The 19579-nt window shown below is 42.0% G+C and overlaps 1 protein-coding gene across 6 annotated transcripts in view; it reads left to right on the top strand.

Annotated features, from left to right (window-relative positions):
- LOC134355649 (lethal(3)malignant brain tumor-like protein 4) overlaps positions 1 to 19579 on the top strand; it is a 427935-nt gene that overhangs the window by 139985 nt on the left and 268371 nt on the right. For all 6 annotated transcript variants that reach the window (XM_063065900.1, XM_063065889.1, XM_063065869.1 and 3 more), the window contains 3 exons: positions 13074 to 13178; positions 14979 to 15114; positions 17913 to 18004. In XM_063065900.1, coding sequence (XP_062921970.1) covers positions 13074 to 13178; positions 14979 to 15114; positions 17913 to 18004 — 333 coding nt within the window. The remainder of the gene's footprint in view (positions 1 to 13073; positions 13179 to 14978; positions 15115 to 17912; positions 18005 to 19579) is intronic.

Below are 19579 nucleotides of genomic sequence, written 5' to 3'. Positions count from 1 at the left end.
GTAATTTCTGCTGGTTTGGTTGGAGCAGTCAAACTTCTAAGCAAACTGTATGCCTTTAAACCCAATACACTCAGCAAAACTGGCTCAATTCTCATTGGCTATATCATTTGCTTTAAAATACTGCTCAGTTAGCTCTGTATACTCGAGCTAGTTATCTGCCGTGCAATGGAACACATCTATCTTTATAACTCAATCATTACTGCCTCCTTTTCTGAAGAGACACTTGCTGTACTGTTTTTTTTTACTTGACCATTTCACTGCGCTTCTTCAAAAACTTGATTGTCTCACTGCACTTCAACATGTGGGTAGTCATCTTGGGTTCGTTTTCAAAATACTTCTTGCCACTGTTATGCTGTGTAAGCTCCAAAACATTAAACTAATTGCAAGAAAAAGACAGGAGCCCAAGAGAACGGGTCTTGCTTCATTTTTACTTTTAGCGAGATGTGCATATGTACAGTGATAGCGTCATGACATATGCAGTTTGCATATTTTTACATATAACCTGTAATGCATTACTTAAACAAAGAATGTTTAATCACCAATGTATTGTACTATTACTCAAATATTACTGAATTAAAAACACAACAGAAGCCACTTTGAATTGTGTTGGAATTGTTAAGTTCAGAGTATTAAAGTATGATTGAGAGAGTCTGCTGAAAGTGGTGAGGGAATGGAGTTTGTGGTCAGGACCCAAGCAAGGGAACTTCTGCTCATCCAGTGTGCTTACGGGACATTTTGAGACAGTGGAGAGATCAAGGAACTTAGTGGTGAGTTGGAGCTCAATGTCATTGTCAATGTTTTCAGATGACATAGAGCTGGGACGACCGTTAAATAAGAAACTGATGGAAGATCTACAATAGATCTTTGGTGAACTTGCATATGGGTGTAGAGATCCTGGAAGATTAAACTCTGACTTTGACTACCTAAAACCAGGTGAATGCAGTCTTGTCCAGTAGTTCAGTGGTGGAGAGGTGTTGGTATAGTCAATTAAAAGTGAAGTTTCATTCGGGTAAAAGAGGGATGGTATAATTTCAAAGTGCAAAGTAGATTTATTGTCAAAGTACATATATGTTACCATATACAACCCAATCATTTTCTTGTGGGTATTTGCAGTAAATATAAAGAAACACAAACAGAATCAATGGAAAACCATATATAGCATGACGGATAAACAACCAATATACAAAAGACAACAAACAGCGTAAATACAAAAATGAAAACAAAATTAGTAATAATAAGGAATAAATATTGAGAACATTAGATGAAGAGTCCTTGAAAATGAGTCTATAGGTTGTGGGAACAGTTCAGTGTTGGGGTGAATGAAGTTGAGTGAAGTTATCCCCTCTCGTTCAAAAGCCTGATGTTTGAGGGGTAATAACTGTTCCTGAACCTGATGCTGTGGGTCCTGAACTTCCAGCAAGAAGAGAACATGGCTTGGATGGTGGGGGTCCTTGATAATGGATGCTGCTTTCCTGCGATAGTGCTCCTTGTAGCTGTACTCAATGGTGGGGAGGGCTTTCACTATGATGGACTGGGCTGTGTCCGCTACTTGTAGGCTTTTCTGTTCAAGGGCATTGGTGTTTCCATACCAGGCTATGATGTAACTGGTCGGTACACTCTCCACTGCACATCTATAGAAGTTTGTCAAAGTTTTAGATGACATGCCAAATCTTTGCACGCTCCTAAGGAAGTAGAGGTACTGCCATGTTTTCTTTGTAATGACGCTTATGTGCTGGACCTAGAACAGATCCTCTGAAATGATAACGTCGAGGAATTTAAACTGCTGAGCTTCTCCGCCTCTGATTCCCTGATGAGGACTGGCTCAGGGACTTCTGGTTTCCTCCCCCTGTAGTCAATAATCTGCTCCTTGGTTTTGCTGGCATTGAGTGTGAGGTTGTTGTGGCACCACTCAGCCAGATTTTCATTCAAACTTTTTTACCATCAGAATGTGGCACTAAATGAGCTCCAGGGAAGAAAGGTAATTCTCTCGTAGAAAAGGAGAAAGGGAACAGGGGATCTGTGGAAGACACAAGAGAAAGCTGATATTTTTAGACTTATTGCAGGGTCAGCTGAGTAGGCAATCTATGCCTATTAATGCTACTGCTCAATAGGATCAATATTACATCCAATATCTCCAACATATTGTGACCAAAAAATAATTACAGTAGTGCTCTTTGTTTAAAAGAGTGTAATTGGATTACAGCTCAATAATTTTTTTTGATTCAGATGACTGTCCAGGGCATGGTTCCTTAGCAACGCAATGCAATCATTGTTTATTTTAACATAAAAAGGATGATCATCATTTGTCATTTCACATTACTGTGACCTAAAAACTCACAGCTGAAAACTTCTCTGCCGATTTGCATTCCCCGATGAATTTCGGTTAATCATTCTTGCAGTTTCCAAAGCAACCAGCAGCCATGTAGCAAATAGTGTCTGGGTGACAATTGCTGTGTTCATTGAAATTCAAGTGCAGGAAGGTAACTCAAATTGTTTCTGTGAAGGTAATGTTCCCTATATTTGCCTTTTGAGCTTTCACGTACATAAATATGATTTTTCTGCTTGTACAAGAGTGCACAAAATTGATATTTAATATTAATGCCTTTTTTTTAAGGAGTGGAAAACCCCAACGTATTAGGATCAGACTTAAATGGAAATTTTCCACAGAGAGATTGAAACCTTTCAGTGTTTTTTTTAATTGAACCTGAAGAGCTAGTTTAATTAATAGAAAGTTTCCAAGTGAATTTTATTTTGATGTATTTGGAATTGTTATACTTGTTGCTATCTAGTCTATAAATGCTAAGGATTCCATTTGATTTCTCTAAATGCAAAAATACAAATCACAGTCCAGGAAGCAGCAGGTTGCAAAAACATAGTATTTCCTGACAATGAGGAAGGCAAACGGATGGGCATGTCAAAATCTGTTTCTATCTTGTGACAAGCTCAAAGTAGCACAAATACAGACTGATATAACATTTTACTGATTTGATTGAAAATTAGTTAATTAACTGTGGAGTAATAGCCGGCTGGTGGTGTAGTGGCATCGTGGCATCAGCATCAGACTTAAAGGCAAGTGGTCCCAAGTTCAAATCCGGTCGGTTCCTTGCACGCTTTTGTGCTGGGTTGAGCATCGAGCTAGCAACTCGACCTCATAGACAAACAGTCAAGTGCTACAGAAACAGCAAAAACGCCGCCTGATGCGCCACAAGGCGTGAAAAGGAACAACGGCAACAGCTGTGGATTAAGGTGTAGATCCATAAAAGCAATGGGGATGAAAATAATTCTAATCATTGCTTTTGTCCTAGTTTTGTCAATATGAATATTTACAAAATACCTCGGTGATACTTCCACTAATTACAATATTGTAAGTAACAACATATGTGTCTTTTTTTTAACCATATGGAGATCTGCACTTTATTTATTGTGATGTAATCAAATTTCTCTGTAAATTGAGCATAATTTGGTTGCATTACAGGGATTTTATTTCAAAATTCAAACTAAATTTATTATCAAACTACATACTCCATATACAACCTGAGATTCATATTTTGCTGCCATGCTCAATAAACCTATAGAATAATAACCATAACAGAATAAATGAAAGACTGCCCAATTTTAGGTAAAGCCCCTTCCAGCACTGTTAAGATATAACCACAAGAAATCATGTTGGGATTCATCTCCTGGATTAACAAACCATGCATGCAGTAGTCTAGGGCGACAGAGGTCCTGTTTTGCTGACTGTGTACACCATGGAGTCGAGATTTAGTGAGTGAGTGAGCTCCAGCAGAGTCCCTACTGATCGCCTAGGTATCTGGCAAAGCTGGATGGACATTTTTGATTGCTAAAACTGATGCCCATATTTCAAAATATAAAGTAAATATGTTGATGGAAGAACACAGAATACTCCTATCAGATTTCCCCTTCTCCAGCCCTTTATCTCTTTCACCAATCGACTTCCTAGCTCTTTACTTCACTCTTCCCCCTCTCCTAGTTCCACCTATCACCAGGAGGTGCTTCTTCCTCTCCTTCCCACCTCCTTCTCACTCTGACTTCTAATCTCATTTTACCAGTCCTGATGAAGGGTCCCGGCCTGAAATGTTGACTGGGTACTCTTTTCCACAGATGCTGCCTGGCCCTCCAGCATTTTGTGTGTATTACTTTGATTTCCAGCATCTGCAGATTTATCTCTTGCTTCAGAGAAATGTGTCATTTGCATCAATGGCCAACGCAGTCGGAGGAAGTGTGTGGGCACCCTTTAAGTATCACCATGCTTCTGGCACCAACCTAGCATGCCCACAGCTTACGAACCCCAACCCGTACATCTTTAGAATGCAGGAGGATTGGTTTCCTTCCAGTTCAATAAAATAGATCTTCTGGCCATTAAAGTGACAAATGCTATTATCCGACAGGCTGAAGAAGACAAAGATCTATGTTCTACCATTGGCAATCCAAAAATTGCCGTAATAGGATGGGGTTGTAAATCAAAGCATAGAACTGTTGAAATAATATCAAAAATATCTTTCCAATATTTTTCCAAAAGAGGACAGGACCAAAACATGTGAGTTAAAGAAGACACCTCAGAGTGACATCTATCACAAATAGGGTTTATATGGGAATAAAAATGGGCTAATTTATCTTTGGATATATGGGCTCTATGCACTACTTTAAATTGTATTAATGTATGTTTAGCACATATAACTAATTGAAAAAATTTATCCCATTTTATTGAATCCTCCTGCTACATTCCAATGGTTTTCTCAAACTATATTAAGTTTAAAATTAGAAAAAACTAGAAGTGATATTTTCGATCCTTCGGTTAAATTTGAAGAAACTTGGAAACCTTTTATGCAACATTTTCATATGATGTAATTTGACCTTTCCAAATCTTTTTTATTAACTTAAATTATATGAATAGAGGAGCAGAGTTAACGACATTATTGAACATGACTGATTCAAGATATTGGTCTAGCCCTGTTCTGTTTTTTTTTGGGTTTAGTATTCTATATTTTTTTTCTTTTTATTTCTTTTTTTATATGTCTAATTTCATTATGAGTTTGGAAGTCTATTATCCCTGTTACTTAAAATCTTTTTTGTATATGTTTATTAAGGTTATTCCAATCTCTTTGTATCAACATTGTTACTGTGTTTATAATTTTGAAAATTTAATATAAAGATTTAAAAAGAAAGAATGCAGGAGGAATCTGGAGCACCCAGAGGAAACCCACATACAGACAGCAGTGGGAACTGAACCCTGATAGCCAATTGCTGGCACTAACTGCTACACACAACGCTGCTCTTTTACCAAGACAACCACCTGCAAGGCTCAGCACAAGCCAACGCAAAATTCAAAAAGAATTCTGGAAAACTCCGTATATTATGCCTACAATGGTATAAATAGGGAGAGAAAAGGTTTGCTTAAGGACCCAGCATGGTTGCTATGCGTGGAGCCATGGGAATGAGTAGGTCTTAAATGAATAAATTTCATCTGTATTTACTATAAAGAAGGTCATAGAAGTTACTGGTGTTCAGGAAAGAGTACTGAATGATGGTTCCATTATGAAAGAGGAGTTGGGGCGGTCTTAGGGCACGAAAATCTCTGGGGCCAGCCCGTGTGAATCCTCGGATGTCGTGGGAAAGCAAAGATGAAATTTCTGGGACTGTGTTAGATATTTTTCTGTCTTTGCTAGATACAAGTGAGGTACCAGAGGACCATTTTTGTAATAATTGTTTGTTTAGTTTAATTTCCTGGCAATTTTGCTCTTCAATCTGCATAGTAAGTAGCTTGAGTGCATTTAAAATTGTTAACCTGTTTCGTCTATCTTCCTTGCAAAACATACTCAGCATTTGTTATTTTTATTTTTGCTTATTGTTGTCAATGATAAAGTTTACTTGTAATGCACAAATATTCATACCCTGTTCTTTCTCAACTCATTCAAATTGGATTTTGTACTAATTCAACATCCGTAATATCCTCACGTCCTAACAGTTTCCCTTTTTTACTTCTCTTTTCTCCTGGACTATAATATTCCCAAGTAGCTCAGATATTATGTCACTCAACATTCATTTATGCTTCTAAGTGTTCTGTTTAAAAACACTTCTTGCATTCATTTGTGATGTTTCCCTTTCTACATCACTGTGTTCATCAGCTTATTCCTTCTCTTTCTCTTCTGATTAAATTTGTTTATGATTTATCAGAACCTTACCCTTGTCTTTTAGAAACATAGAAACATAGAAAATAGGTGCAGGAGTAGGCCATTCGGCCCTTCGAGCCTGCACCGCCATTTATTATGATCATGGCTGATCATCCAACTCAGAACCCAGCCTTCCCTCCATACCCCCTGACCCCTGTAGCCACAAGGGCCATATCTAACTTCCTTTTAAACATAGCTAATGAACTGGCCTCAACAGTTTGCTGTGGCAGAGAATTCCACAGATTCACCACTCTCTGTGTGAAGAAGTTTTTCCTAACCTCGGTCCTAAAAGGCTTCCCCTCTATCCTCAAACTGTGACCCCTCGTTCTAGACCTCCCCAACATCGGGAACAATCTTCCCGCATCTAGCCTGTCCAATCCCTTTAGGATCTTATACGTTTCAATCAGATCCCCCCTCAATCTTCTAAATTCCAACGAGTACAAGCCCAGTTCATCCAGTCTTTCTTCATATGAAAGACCTGCCATCCCAGGAATCAATCTGGTGAACCTTCTTTGTACTCCCTCTATGGCAAAGATGTCTTTCCTCAGATTAGGGGACCAAAACTGCACACAATACTCCAGGTGTGGTCTCACTAAGGCCTTGTACAACTGCAGTAGTACCTCCCTGCTCCTGTACTCGAATCCTCTCGCTATAAATGCCAGCATACCATTCGCCTTTTTTCACCGCCTGCTGTACCTGCATGCCCACTTTCAATGACTGGTGTATAATGACACCCAGGTCTCGTTGCACCTCCCCTTTTCCTAATCGGCCACCATTCAGATAATAATCTGTTTTCCTATTTTTGCCACCAAAGTGGATAACTTCACATTTATCCACATTAAATTGCATCTGCCATGAGTTTGCCCACTCACCCAACCTATCCGAGTCACCCTGCATCCTCTTAGCATCCTCCTCACTGCTAACACTGCCACCCAGCTTTGTGTCATCCGCAAACTTGGAGATGCTGCATTTAATTCCCTCATCCAAGTCATTAATATATATTGTAAACAACTGGGGTCCCAGCACTGAGCCTTGCGGTACCCCACTAGTCACCGCCTGCCATTCTGAAAAGGTCCCGTTTATTCCCACTCTTTGCTTCCTGTCTGCCATTCTCCACCCACACCAATACCTTACCCCCAATACCGTGTGCTTTAAGTTTGCACACTAATCTCCTATGTGGGACCTTGTCAAAAGCCTTTTGAAAATCCAAATATACCACATCCACTGGTTCTCCCCTATCCACTCTACTAGTTACATCCTCAAAAAATTCTATGAGATTCGTCAGACATGATTTTCCTAATCTTATTCTCCACTCACATCTACACTTTAGCCCTCTGTCACTTTTTCAGTCATGTCATAAGACATTGCAGCAGAAATTAGGCCATCTGGCCCATTGGGTCTGCTCTGCCATTCCATCATGGCAGATCCATTTCCCTCTCAACCCCATTCTCCTGCCTTCTCCCCATAACATTTCATGCCCAGACTAATCAAAAACCTATCAGCTTCCGCCTTAAATAAGCCTTGTGACCTGATCCAGTGACAGCCGCCCTGTGGCAACGAATCCACTGACTCACCACCCTCCGCCACTCATCTTTTTTTTTGATCGTGTCTCTGTACAGCGGAGGTGTCAACAATTAAATCAGAAAATCACTTTGCTTTGACTCACTATGAATGATTCTGGAATTTTTACATCCTGTCCTCATTTCAACAACTGAAAAATTGGAGCTTGATACATAAATATTATCCTTAAATGCCACACTGAGGCACCAATGAGTAATTTTGTGTGTGTGAGTCTATTTTACTCAAAATATTTACTTTTAAACTTGATAGATTTTAAAATAACATCTTGAAATTAGCTTCTGATTTTTTTTACTGCCATGCACCTAGATGTCCTATTTTATTTAGGTATATCCATTTAAAAAAATCTAACAGATGTACTTTCCTGTTTCCTGGTTTGTGTAGTCTAAGATTCTTTGAATTTGTGGTTATACTATTGTTCAATGCAATGATTGCATTTATTGGCAGGAGAGGGGGAATTAAAGCTCTGAACCAGTTGAATCTGTGTGGATAGCTTCCTTTAAGCTGATAACAATTACAATTTGTTCACATACTGGATAGGCCTAATCATGAAATATTATCAGGTCCTTCGACTATCTCTTGTTTATGGATATAATGCATATTACTGGTTAATTTCCTTGAATACAGGCTAAACAATTGTGCTTCTCAAGTAATTGGCTACTGTGAATTCCTTGTTTACTTTCTGCCTCGCAAATTTGAATAACATGAAAGAATTCAAATCACTTGATTAACAATCTCCAGGTGGGGGAGAAAATGATCTTCTAAGTCTATATGACCTGTAATACAACGCTTCGTATTCAGTTAGCTGTGTACATACATCTACTGTTGCCTCTGGACACATCTTCAGTGATGTTCCTGGAATCATCGGGTGTTTCAGGTCTTTCAACATCATACAACCTCCTCCAAGTGACCCAGCCGGGCCTGATCAGACCCCAGCTTGTGTCCAGATGGCTAGCTACTTATGACTCCATGGCTCCCCTCTTTTTAGCCACAACCATCTTGAGGCCCTCTCTGCCGCATCGGTGGTACTGCGGATGGCTCTCCTCTTCCTCTCTCCCTCGATACCCAAAATGCTGAAGGCTCTAACTAAAGAACGGGCTATGAGTCCCCTACAATCACCCTCCACTGGGAGACACCTCGCTCTCCATCCAGCCTGCTGACAGTTGCTGACCAGTCCTGTGTACTTGGAGAGCTTCCTTTCAAAGGCCTCTTCCAAGCGATCTTCCCATGGGACTGTCAGCTCCAGCAGCACCACTTGCTTAGTAGACTCAGACACTTGGACAATGTCTGGTAGCAGGGTGGTGGCTGCGATATGGTTGGGGAACTTCAGCTGCCCTTCGAGGTCCACCAACAGCTTGCAGAGGTCAGGATGCCTGCAGATGTTCTTTTGGTGGGTATTGGCTGCTCCCCAGCTCTGACAAAGGCAATGGTCTGCTTGGAGGGTCCGGACCGCTTCGCCCACTCAACTCCTGCATTGATGGCTTCAGCGATGGTCTTCAGGACCTGATCATGCCTCCACCTGTACCGTCCCTCACCAAGTGCCCTTGCGCAGCGTCTGAGGATGTACTCCAGGGTTCCTCACTTGGAGAACAGCGGGCACGCAGATGACTCTGCTTACCCCATGTGTGCAGGTTTGATGGGCTTGGAAGCACATCGTACACTGCCTGGAAGAGAAATTGGATGCAGTGTGGTTCGGCTTTCCAAAGATCTGCCCAGGTCACTTTCCTCTCAACCGCATTCTCCCATCTTGTCCAAGCTCCCTCTTGCTTCATTCCCACCACCTTGCAGGCTCTCATCTCTTCCACTACTGTTCTCACCTCCTCCTGAACTAGACGATGCCTTTCCTTCCCTCTGGTGTCCATTTGGGGAGTTGGAAAGGATCCCAGCCCAGCTCGGCCTCGTGTGACTACTCCAACCAGCCTCCTGTGATGCAGCCTCGCCTCTGCTTCCTGAACAGCTTCCTCTGCCCTCCACTTCCTGCCAGTCCTCACTTGGATCCCTGCTCTAGCCACCTTTGGGTCACTTGAGTCCCTATACTGTAGCACTTCTCTGGCTCTTTTTACCTTGAATTCTTCCTCCAAGGATTTGAAGGGCAGTTGCAGTTTGTTGTGGTGTCCATAGAGTGCGATGCTGCTCAGGCTCTTTGGCAGCCCCAGCCATCTCCTGAGGTGGTTGCTAACCCTCCTCTCTAAGGTTTCGACTGTCGAGATCGGAACTGCATAGATGAGGAGGGGCCACAGGATTCTGGGAAGAATGCCATGCTGATACACCCAGGCTTTAAACTTCCCAGGTAGGCCAGACTTGTCCACAGATTTCAGTCAGCCATCCAACTCGGTGCAGGTCATCTGAATGGATGTCGTGTCCCTTAAAGAGCTGTCAAAAACCTTGCTTAAGCTGTTGGCTGGCTTTTCTGCGATGGTTGGGATGGCTGTGTCTGCGATGCTGAACTGGAACTTGTTCTCCACCTTCCCTTTCCTCAACACCATTGATCTTGATTTGGCAGGTTGGAAACGCATCCGGGCCCACTCCACCAGCTTTTCGAGCCCTTGCAGAATCCACCGGCAGCCTGGGACTGATTCGGTGGTGACTGTGAGGTCGTCCATGAATGCCCTGATAGGTGGCTGCAGTTGAGCGGAATTCATTCTGGGCCCTCTGCACTCTGGCTCAGCAGACTTAGTGAGCATGTTCATGGCTACGGAGAACAGTGTCACTGAGATAGTGCACCCTGTGATGATGCCGATCTCCACCTTGTGCCAGGCTGATGTAATTACTCCTGAAGAGACCCTCATCCTGAAGTTGCTGTAATAATCAACGATAAGGTCTCTGTTTCTGCTGGGGACATGATATTTGGTCAGTGTGAGCTGCACCAGCTTGTGCAGAATGGAGCCATATGCATTTGCCAGGTCGAGCCACAACACTAACAGGTTGCCCTTGTTCTCTCTGGCTTCCCTGATGAGCTGTGTCACCACACTGATGTGCTCCAGACAGCCCGGCATCCCTGAAATGCCTCCCTTCTGGACTGATGTATCAATATAGGTGTTCTTTGCTAGGTAGGTGCACAGCCGATTAGAAACAGCACTGAAGAAGATCTTCACCTCGACACACAGCAGGGAGATGATGCGAAACTGGTCTATCTGGGTGGCATTTTCCTCCTTCGGGATCCACACCCCTTCAGCCACTTGCCACCATTCTGGGATCTTCCCCCTTCTCCAGAAGATTCTCAGGATCTTCCACAGACACAGCAGGAGTTTGGGGCAGTTCTTGTACACTTTGTACGAGGTGTTGCTTGGTCCTGGAGCCGAGCTTGCCCTTGCTTTGCAGACGACCTCTCTGACTTCCTTTAGCCGCAGCTCTGACATATCGAACTGCACATCTGGTTCAGGTGGATCTATTAGGATGTTGCACTCTCCCAACTCCTGCTCTCTTTCAGGATCACTATATATCTTCTTCAGATGTTGGTCTATGTCTTCCTGCAAACAGGCCAGTTTCCCTCTGCGCTTCTCCCCCAGCAACTCCTTGGTGAACTTGAAGGTGTTGGCGACAAAGGTAGCATGTTTTTGGGCCCTTTCATGATGCCACCTCCGACGTCAATCTGCCCGGCGGAGGACCCTGATCTTCTTTCGTAGTATGCACATCAGCTGGGCCAAGCCATGCTCTCCTCTTCTCCTGCCTCCTTGTGTTGGGACTTCAGCACTTTCATCTCCTGCCTGATGTTGTGGATCCTCAACGCTCTTTGGTTCTTCGAGTAAGATGTTTTGGAGCCTTCCTTCTCCTCTTCTCCGAACCGTTCAGCTGCGATGCTGACAATGATTGTTGTCATGGCTTGCAGCTCCCTATCGACCCCTCCCTTCGCCGCCGCCTCCAGAATTTGGTTGACATCTTCATCAAACTGCTTCCACAGTGAAATCATGTTAGCTGCAGGCCATCGGATCCGCCTCTGTTAAAATGTGTCCTGTCAATCATCTGGTATTTTCTCCAGATTCCTCCCACAGTCCAGAGACGTACCAGTTGGAAGGTTAAATTGGTCATTTTAAACTGTCCAATGGTTAGGCTAGGTTTAAACCGGGGGTTGCTGGGTGGTGTGGCCGAGGGGCCGGAAGGGCCTATTCTGTGTTATATTGCAATAAATAAATAGATAGTAAAATTGTGATGGAAGTGTTAACAATGCAAAGTACTATGTAAAAAATGAAAGCTTTTTGAAATATTCTGTAAAATATGCAGCAGTTTGGTGATGCTGACCGTGCCTTTGTGGCTGAGCAAATGAACCAAACAGAAGGGAATAGTAAGTTCCAGGATGTGATCACCAATAAGCTCAGTTTCTCTGAAAACTGTTCTTTCAGCGCATCATAGCACAGCAGGCAGTAAGGCCAGAGTGCATTGAAAGGCAGATCTGGTCTCAGTGTGTGGAGTTTGCACGTTCTGCTTGTGACCAACTCCAGTGGTTTATCCATAGGTTTACTCCATAGGTTTAAACCAAACTCCATAGGTTTATCTCCTATCCCATAGGTTCATTGGCCACTGTGAATCACCCCGAGTATAGATGGGTGGCAGGAGTTGATGGAGTGGGAAATAGGGTTATGGGGCTAATGGGATTGCACTGAGCTAACACAGACTTGATGGGCTGAATGGCCTTCCGTGCCATGAGAGGTCTTGATTTTTCAGGTGCCATTATTACAGAAGAATGGGCATTGAGGAAGGAAATGGAGTAACTGCTGCGGAGGTGAGGGGAGGTTAAGGTTTACTCCCTCTCGCACACTACTCAGGAAGGTGATCTTTGAGTAGCTGAGTATAGATATCTCCCTTATTGATTGCTGAGATGGGCGCTGAGTGCAATTGTGGGCTTTATTCCACCTAGGAATTCTAGGCTGGTGTTACGCAGAAGGTAGAGAAATTATAGTTTGTCTCTGACCTGATGCAAAGTATCTTAGAATGCTAACTTAATAAGACCGCAAGACCATAGAATGTGGAAACAGAATTAGTCCATTTGGCCCATCGAGTCTGCTCCACCATTTCATCATGGCTGATTCAATTTTCCTCTTGGCCCCAATCTCGTGCCTTCTCCCCTTATCCCTCCATGCCCTGAGCAATCAAGAACCTATCAACCCCTGCCTTAAATATAGATAAAGTCTTTGCCAAATGTTGTATTGTAAGGTACAAGGTCATGTGCATTGACATTTTAAACAATGTAAACAATTCTAGCATGGAGTTGTAGATGATGAATAGTTATTTTGAAATATCAGTGAATCATTGTCAATGATTGGAGCCAATTATGGAGAAGAAAGACTAATATATTTTTCTTTACAGTTTCAATTAGTTCCCCAGAACAAAAATGGATTTAAAGTAGGCATGAAGCTGGAAGGTATTGACCCGCGACATCCCTCCATGTTCTGTGTGCTGTCAGTTGCAGAGGTAAGTGTTAGGTTTTCGAACTCCAGAATATTAAACTAATTCAAAGGAAGACCCAGGAGTCTGGGGACGTGGGTCTAACTTCAAGTTTACTTTTAAACGAGGCTTGCACCTAAAACATGGTAGCCTGATGACGTATGCAATTCATGTATTTATACATATAACATGTAATGAATTATTTAAATGAACAAGAAGCTCTTTCAAAAAAATATATTTACACATACACATACAAGATTATTCAAATATTATTGAAATATTAAATACACAACACTAAGAAATATATGTAATATCTACTGGATAAATGTTAGAATTATGTACTGATTTTCTCTGGTTTTAATATTTTTAAATGTGTGTTGTTAGCATGGTTGTCAGAGATCAAGCTAGCCTCTGTGACCTTAAGTAGCCCCAGCTTGCTTTATAAGAGAAGGTGGTGAAGATCAATCATCCATAACACTTCATATTTATATACTTGGATTAAAGTGCCTTAGGTTTCTAGGTGGCAGTGATGGCCTAATAAGATATTTGAAATGCAGTCTTTAGAAGGATCATTGCTGGGACATATGATTTGGACAAAAATGTAATAGGTCTGCAGATGACTTTGAAAACTGGCAGAGATGGGAAAGTGAGGAAGGTTGTCGAAGGATACAGTAGGATATAGATCAGTTCAAAATATGAGTGGAGAAATGGCAATTGCAGTTTCATCTGGACACGTGCGAGGTGTTGCACGTTCGGAGGACAAATGCAAGAGGAAAGTATATAGAAGGTGGCAGGAGTTTTGATGTGCAAAGGGATCTTGAGGTGCAAGTCCATAGCTCCCTGAAAGTGTCAACACAAGTAGATAGGGTCATAAGGAAGATAGACACATTTGCCTTATCATAGTGTTAAGTATAATTGTTGGCAAATCATGTTGTAGATGCTGCTGAACTTTGTTTTGGCTACATTTGGAGTTTTATATGCAGTCTTAGTTAATACAGGATGTGGGAGCTTCGGAGAGAATGCAGGAGAAGTTCACTGGCATATTCACCAGATTGCAAAATATTAGTTATAAGTAGTGGTTAAACAAACTTGGATTGTCTTCTCAAGAGTATTGGAGACTGAGAGGCAACCTGATTGAAGTATGTAAATTACGAGAGGCAGGCGTAATTATGAGAGTCTATTTTCCCAGGACAGACCTGTCGAATACTAGCATGTATAGTTATGAAGGGGGGGGAGAGGGGGAATGTTTAAAGAAGTCTGTTTTACACAGAGAGCAGTTGGTCCTGGACCGTACTATCGGGAAGTGGTGAAAACGAATACAGTGGTTACATTGACATTCGGACAGCCATATGCAGAGGATGGATGGATACTAAACATATCCAGGCAGATGGCATTACTAGCATCATGGTTGGCACAGACAACGTGGAGCAAAGTTTATGTGTTCTATGTTAATCTGCTCTTATTCAAAATAAAACCTTGTTATGATTTCATGCCAAATTTTAAATACTTATTGATGCTGAATGCAATACTCCAATAAGGAGGAAAGCTCATCAATAATAGAGCCCTCCAGATTTTTGATTGGAGATCCTTGACATCTAGATGTCCTGTGTCCTCTCTGGTTAGGCTATTTAGCGCCAAGGGGTAAAAGTGGAAAATCAGTCCCAATTATTATTGATAATAGAGATAATGCTTAAAATGACACGACAACAAATCATATTAAAAATACAGGGTCGAATTCATAGACCACTAAAATAGTTCCTTCAAGCACTTGGTGATTTTTTTAAAAAAAAAATTTATGTAGATAACTTGACTGTTTCTTTCCATCAGGTATGCGGTGTTCGCCTGAGGCTCCACTTTGACGGATATTCTGAATGTTTTGATTTCTGGATTAACAGTGACTCACCTGATATCCATCCAGTGGGATGGTGTGAGAAGACCAGCCACAAATTGTATCCTCCTAAAGGTCTGATAGCTCAACGAGAGAGTGACATACATGTTTTTTAATGAGTAAGGCAGAATGCAATGCGGAGTGTGTAATTTCTCGCACTTGAAAAGCATGCTGCATTGATCTTAGTGACAGCTGCCTTTGCAGGTGCTGAAATTGGAGAATTACTTGTGTCATTCTGAATTAATCTGGAAAGTCAAATTAATCTTGTGTCATGCAAGAGGGAAAAGATTAGTTTGGTCAGGCAATTATGGACAGTTAACTGATTGCTGTCAAAACAATGATCCATCTGATTTGCATTTATAACGTTATTTTGATTTGTGAAATTTGTGTGATCTAAGGTGACAGTAATTACATTGCTCAAGAACATAATATTGATTGGCACCTGATTAGTTCCAAGGGTTTAGATGGGGCAGAATTTGTTAAGTGTGTCCAGGATGGATTCCTGTCACAGTATGTGGACAGGCCAACCAGGGGGAATGCCATACTAGATCTAGTATTAGGTAATGAACCGGGTCAGGTCACAGATCTCTCAGTGGGTGAGCATCTGGGGGACAGTGACCACCACTCCCTGGCCTTTATAATTATCATGGAAAAGGATAGAATCAAAGAGGGCGGGAAAATTTTTAATTGGGGAAAGGCAAATTATGAGGCTATAAGGCTAGAACTTGCGGGTGTGAATTGGGATGATGTTTTTGCAGGGAAATGTACTATGGACATGTGGTCGATGTTTAGAGATTCTTGCGGGATGTAAGGGATAAATTTGTCCTGGTGAGGAAGATAAAGAATGGTAGGGTGAAGGAACTATGGGTGACAAGTGAGGTGAAAAATCTAGTCAGGAGGAAGAAGGCAGCATACATGAGGTTTAGGAAGCAAGGATGAGATGGGTCTATTGAGGAATATAGGGAAGCAAGAAAGGAGCTTAAGAAGGGGCTGAGAAGAGCAAGAAGGGGGCATGAGAAGGCCTTGGTGAGTAGGGTAAAGGAAAACCCCAAGGCATTCTTCAATTATGTGAAGAAAAAAAGGATGACAGGAGTGAAGGTAGGACTGATTAGAGATAAAGGTGGGAAGATGTGCCTGGAGGCTGTGGAAGTGATCGAGGTCCTCAATGAATCCTTCTTTTCGGTATTCACCAATGAGAGGGAACTTGATGATGGTGAGGACAATATGAGTGAGGTTGATGTTCTGGAGCATGCTGATATTAAGAGAGAGGAGGTGTTGGAGTTGTTAAAATACATTAGGACAGATAAATCCTCGGGGCCTGACGGAATATTCCCCAGGCTGCTCCACGAGGCGAGAGAAGAGATTGCTGAGCCTCTGGCTAGGATCTTTATGTCCTCGTTGTCCACGGGAATGGTACCGGAGGATTGGAGGGAGGCGAATGTTGTTCCCTTGTTCAAAAAAGGTAGTAGGGATAGTCCGGGTAATTATAGACCAGTGATCCTTACGTCTGTGGTGGGAAAGCTGTTGGAAAAGATTCTTAGAGATAGGATCTATAGGCATTTAGAGAATCATGGTCTGATCAGGGACAGTCAGCATGGCTTTGTGAAGGGCAGATCGTGTCTAACAAGCCTGATAGAGTTCTTTGAGGAGGTGACCAGGCATATAGATGAGGGTAGTACAGTGGATGTGATCTATATGGATTTTAGTAAGGCATTTGACAAGGTTCCACATGGTAGGCTTATTCAGAAAGTTAGAAGGCATGGGATCCAGGGAAGTTTGGCCAGGTGGATTCAGAATTGGCTTGCCTGCAGAAGGCAGAGGGTGGTGGTGGAGGGAGTACATTCAGATTGGAGGACTAGTGGTGTCCCACAAGGATCTGTTGTGGGACCTCTACTTTTCGTGATTTTTATTAACGACCTGGATGTGAGGGTAGAAGGGTGGGTTGGCAAGTTTGCAGACGACACAAAGGTTGGTGGTGTTGTAGATAGTGTAAAGGATTGTCAAAGATTGCAGAGAGACATTGATAGGATGCAGCAGTGGCAGATGGAATTCAACCCGGAAAAGTGTGAGGTGGTACACTTTGGAAGGACAAACTCCAAGGCAGAGTACAAAGTAAATGGCAGGATACTTGGTAGTGTGGAGGAGCAGAGAGATCTCGGGGTACATGTCCACAGATCCCTGAAAGTTGCCTCACAGGTGGATAGGGTAGTTAAGAAAGCTTATGGGGTGTTAGCTTTCATAAGTCGAGGGATAGAATTTAAGAGTCGCGATGTAATGATGCAGCTCTATAAAACTCTGGTTAGGCCACACCTGGAGTATTGTGTCCAGTTCTGGTCACCTCACTATAGGAAAGATGTGGAAACATTGGAAAGGGTACAGAGGAGATTTGCCAGGATGCTGCCTGGTTTAGAAAGTATGCATTATGATCAGAGATTAAGGGAGCTAGGGCTTTACTCTTTGGAGAGAAAGAGGATGAGAGGAGACATGATAGAGGTGTACAAGATAATAAGAGGAATAGATAGAGTGGATAGCCAGTGCCTCTTTCCCAGTGCACCACTGCTCAATACAAGAGGACATGGCTTTAAGGTAAGGGGTGGGAAGTTCAAGAGGGATATTAGAGGAAGGGTTTTTACTCAGAGAGTGGTTGGTGCGTGGAATACACTGCCTGAGTCAGTGGTGGAGGCAGATACACTAGTGAAGTTTAAGAGACTACTAGACAGGTATATGGAGGAATCTAAGGTGGGGGCTTATATGGGAGGCAGGGTTTGAGGGTCGGCACAACATTGTGGGCCGAAGGGCTTGTACTGTGCTGTACAATTCTATGTTCTATGTAACATTTTCCATTATTAACATGATTTTGATTTCTCTTTCAGGCTACAAGGAAGAGGAGTTTAACTGGGCAAGCTATTTGAAAAACTGCAAAGCCCAAGCAGCACCAAAGAATCTATTTAAAATTCAGAATACAGTAAGTTTTTAAAAAAATTCATAACAGATTCCTGGTGACCCAATAACTAGGATATTTTGTTCTCTCTATGCTATTGATTTTACAGATAATTATTTAAAGAAATTGAGCCTAGAGCCTTTTCATTGAATGCCACTCCTAATATACCCAAGCAGAATTTTATTTTGCAGTCCTTTCATGTCTTGAAAGTCGCCCATTGTCAGCCACTGCTTCAAGTGATCCAGCACTGATCTTGAAAATACCTTTGAGTCAACTTAGTGGGCAGCTTGAGTCATTTCTCTGCTTGGGGAGATCTCAGGAATTCAGTATTGTCATTGGCATTTGCAGTTGTGACCACATGCATATGATGCTACAATGAGTTTGTTAGAATGGGTGAGTGATGCCCTGACACAGGATTGAAATGACCAGGAACATTTAGAATTTAGCAAAGTGCTAATGAAGGTGGCGTTGCAACAAAGATTACAAAACTGATGAGAAGTGTTTTGGCTCTTAACTTGCAATCCTTATTCTCTGAAATCACTTGGTTAATTTTATAAGGCTGTGCAACCATTGTTGCTTGTCATATTATCTTAAGAGGTAACCAGAGTTACATAGAACATAGAAATCTACAGCATATTACAGGCACTTGGGCCCACAATGTTGTTCCGGCCATGTAGTGAGGTGACCAGAACTGAACACTGTACTCTAAGTGGGGTTTAACTAAGAGTTGCATTAATGTTGAGCCCACACAACTGACCGTGCTAATGATGGATTCCAGCCTGTGTAATTCTGTTGTGTTTCCCTAGGATTTTAATTATCATCAGTAATCCCTGCAGGGTTAAGATTCATTTGACTTTTTGTTTGTTGACTCCAAGCTTTCTTTGTAACTGTTCTCTGTGGGAATTTACTACCTTTGTTGAACATGGTGTTTGCATAGAACATGATTGCAGTTTCAGTTAACTATTGAAGAGAGATTTTGGCAAAGTTTTATTTGAAGTTATAGATTCAGATAATATTGTTAGAGATGAGCCGAGGCAGTCTGAGCTTCCTTGTCAAGTATTTATAAAGGTATGATGCAGACTAAGATCTTGGATACAAATTCCTGTCTATTTTATACTTTACTTATTCTATGTTCCTTGGTTATATTAGAAACAAGTAGAAAAATATTCATTCTGAATTCAAAACAGCTTCATACAAATTAGAAGGTTAATTAATAGGAAAATTAAAAGAACAGGATGGTAATTAAATGTTTCACAAAACAAATTGGTATGTTGCCAATATTTTCAAAGGCTTGATACAATCCAGGGCAAAGCAGTCAGTTTGAGTGCCCCCCCCCGCCCATCCCGGTCCACTGGTTAGAATTGCCTTTCCCTCTGATATCTGTGTACTGTAGTTGCAGTATGTGGCATCTTTTAGAATATTTCTCAATGGGACAGTGGGCAAGTAAGAATGCCAGGGTAAGTAATGCAATGCACAGCGCTGCAGAAGAGCCATAGTTTTGGAAAGATAACGTGGAAGTCATGAGCATAGAGAATGTTGCCATGGAACCACCGGGCTCTGCTGCCTAGATACAGGCCCTTCAGGCCTTGCTGACCATGA

The sequence above is a fragment of the Mobula hypostoma genome, chromosome 1, assembly GCF_963921235.1.
Source record: "Mobula hypostoma chromosome 1, sMobHyp1.1, whole genome shotgun sequence".
NCBI classification, from domain to species: Eukaryota; Metazoa; Chordata; class Chondrichthyes; order Myliobatiformes; family Myliobatidae; genus Mobula; species Mobula hypostoma.
Note: the sequence above shows the minus strand (reverse complement) of the source record. Positions and strands in the feature narration are given on the sequence as shown.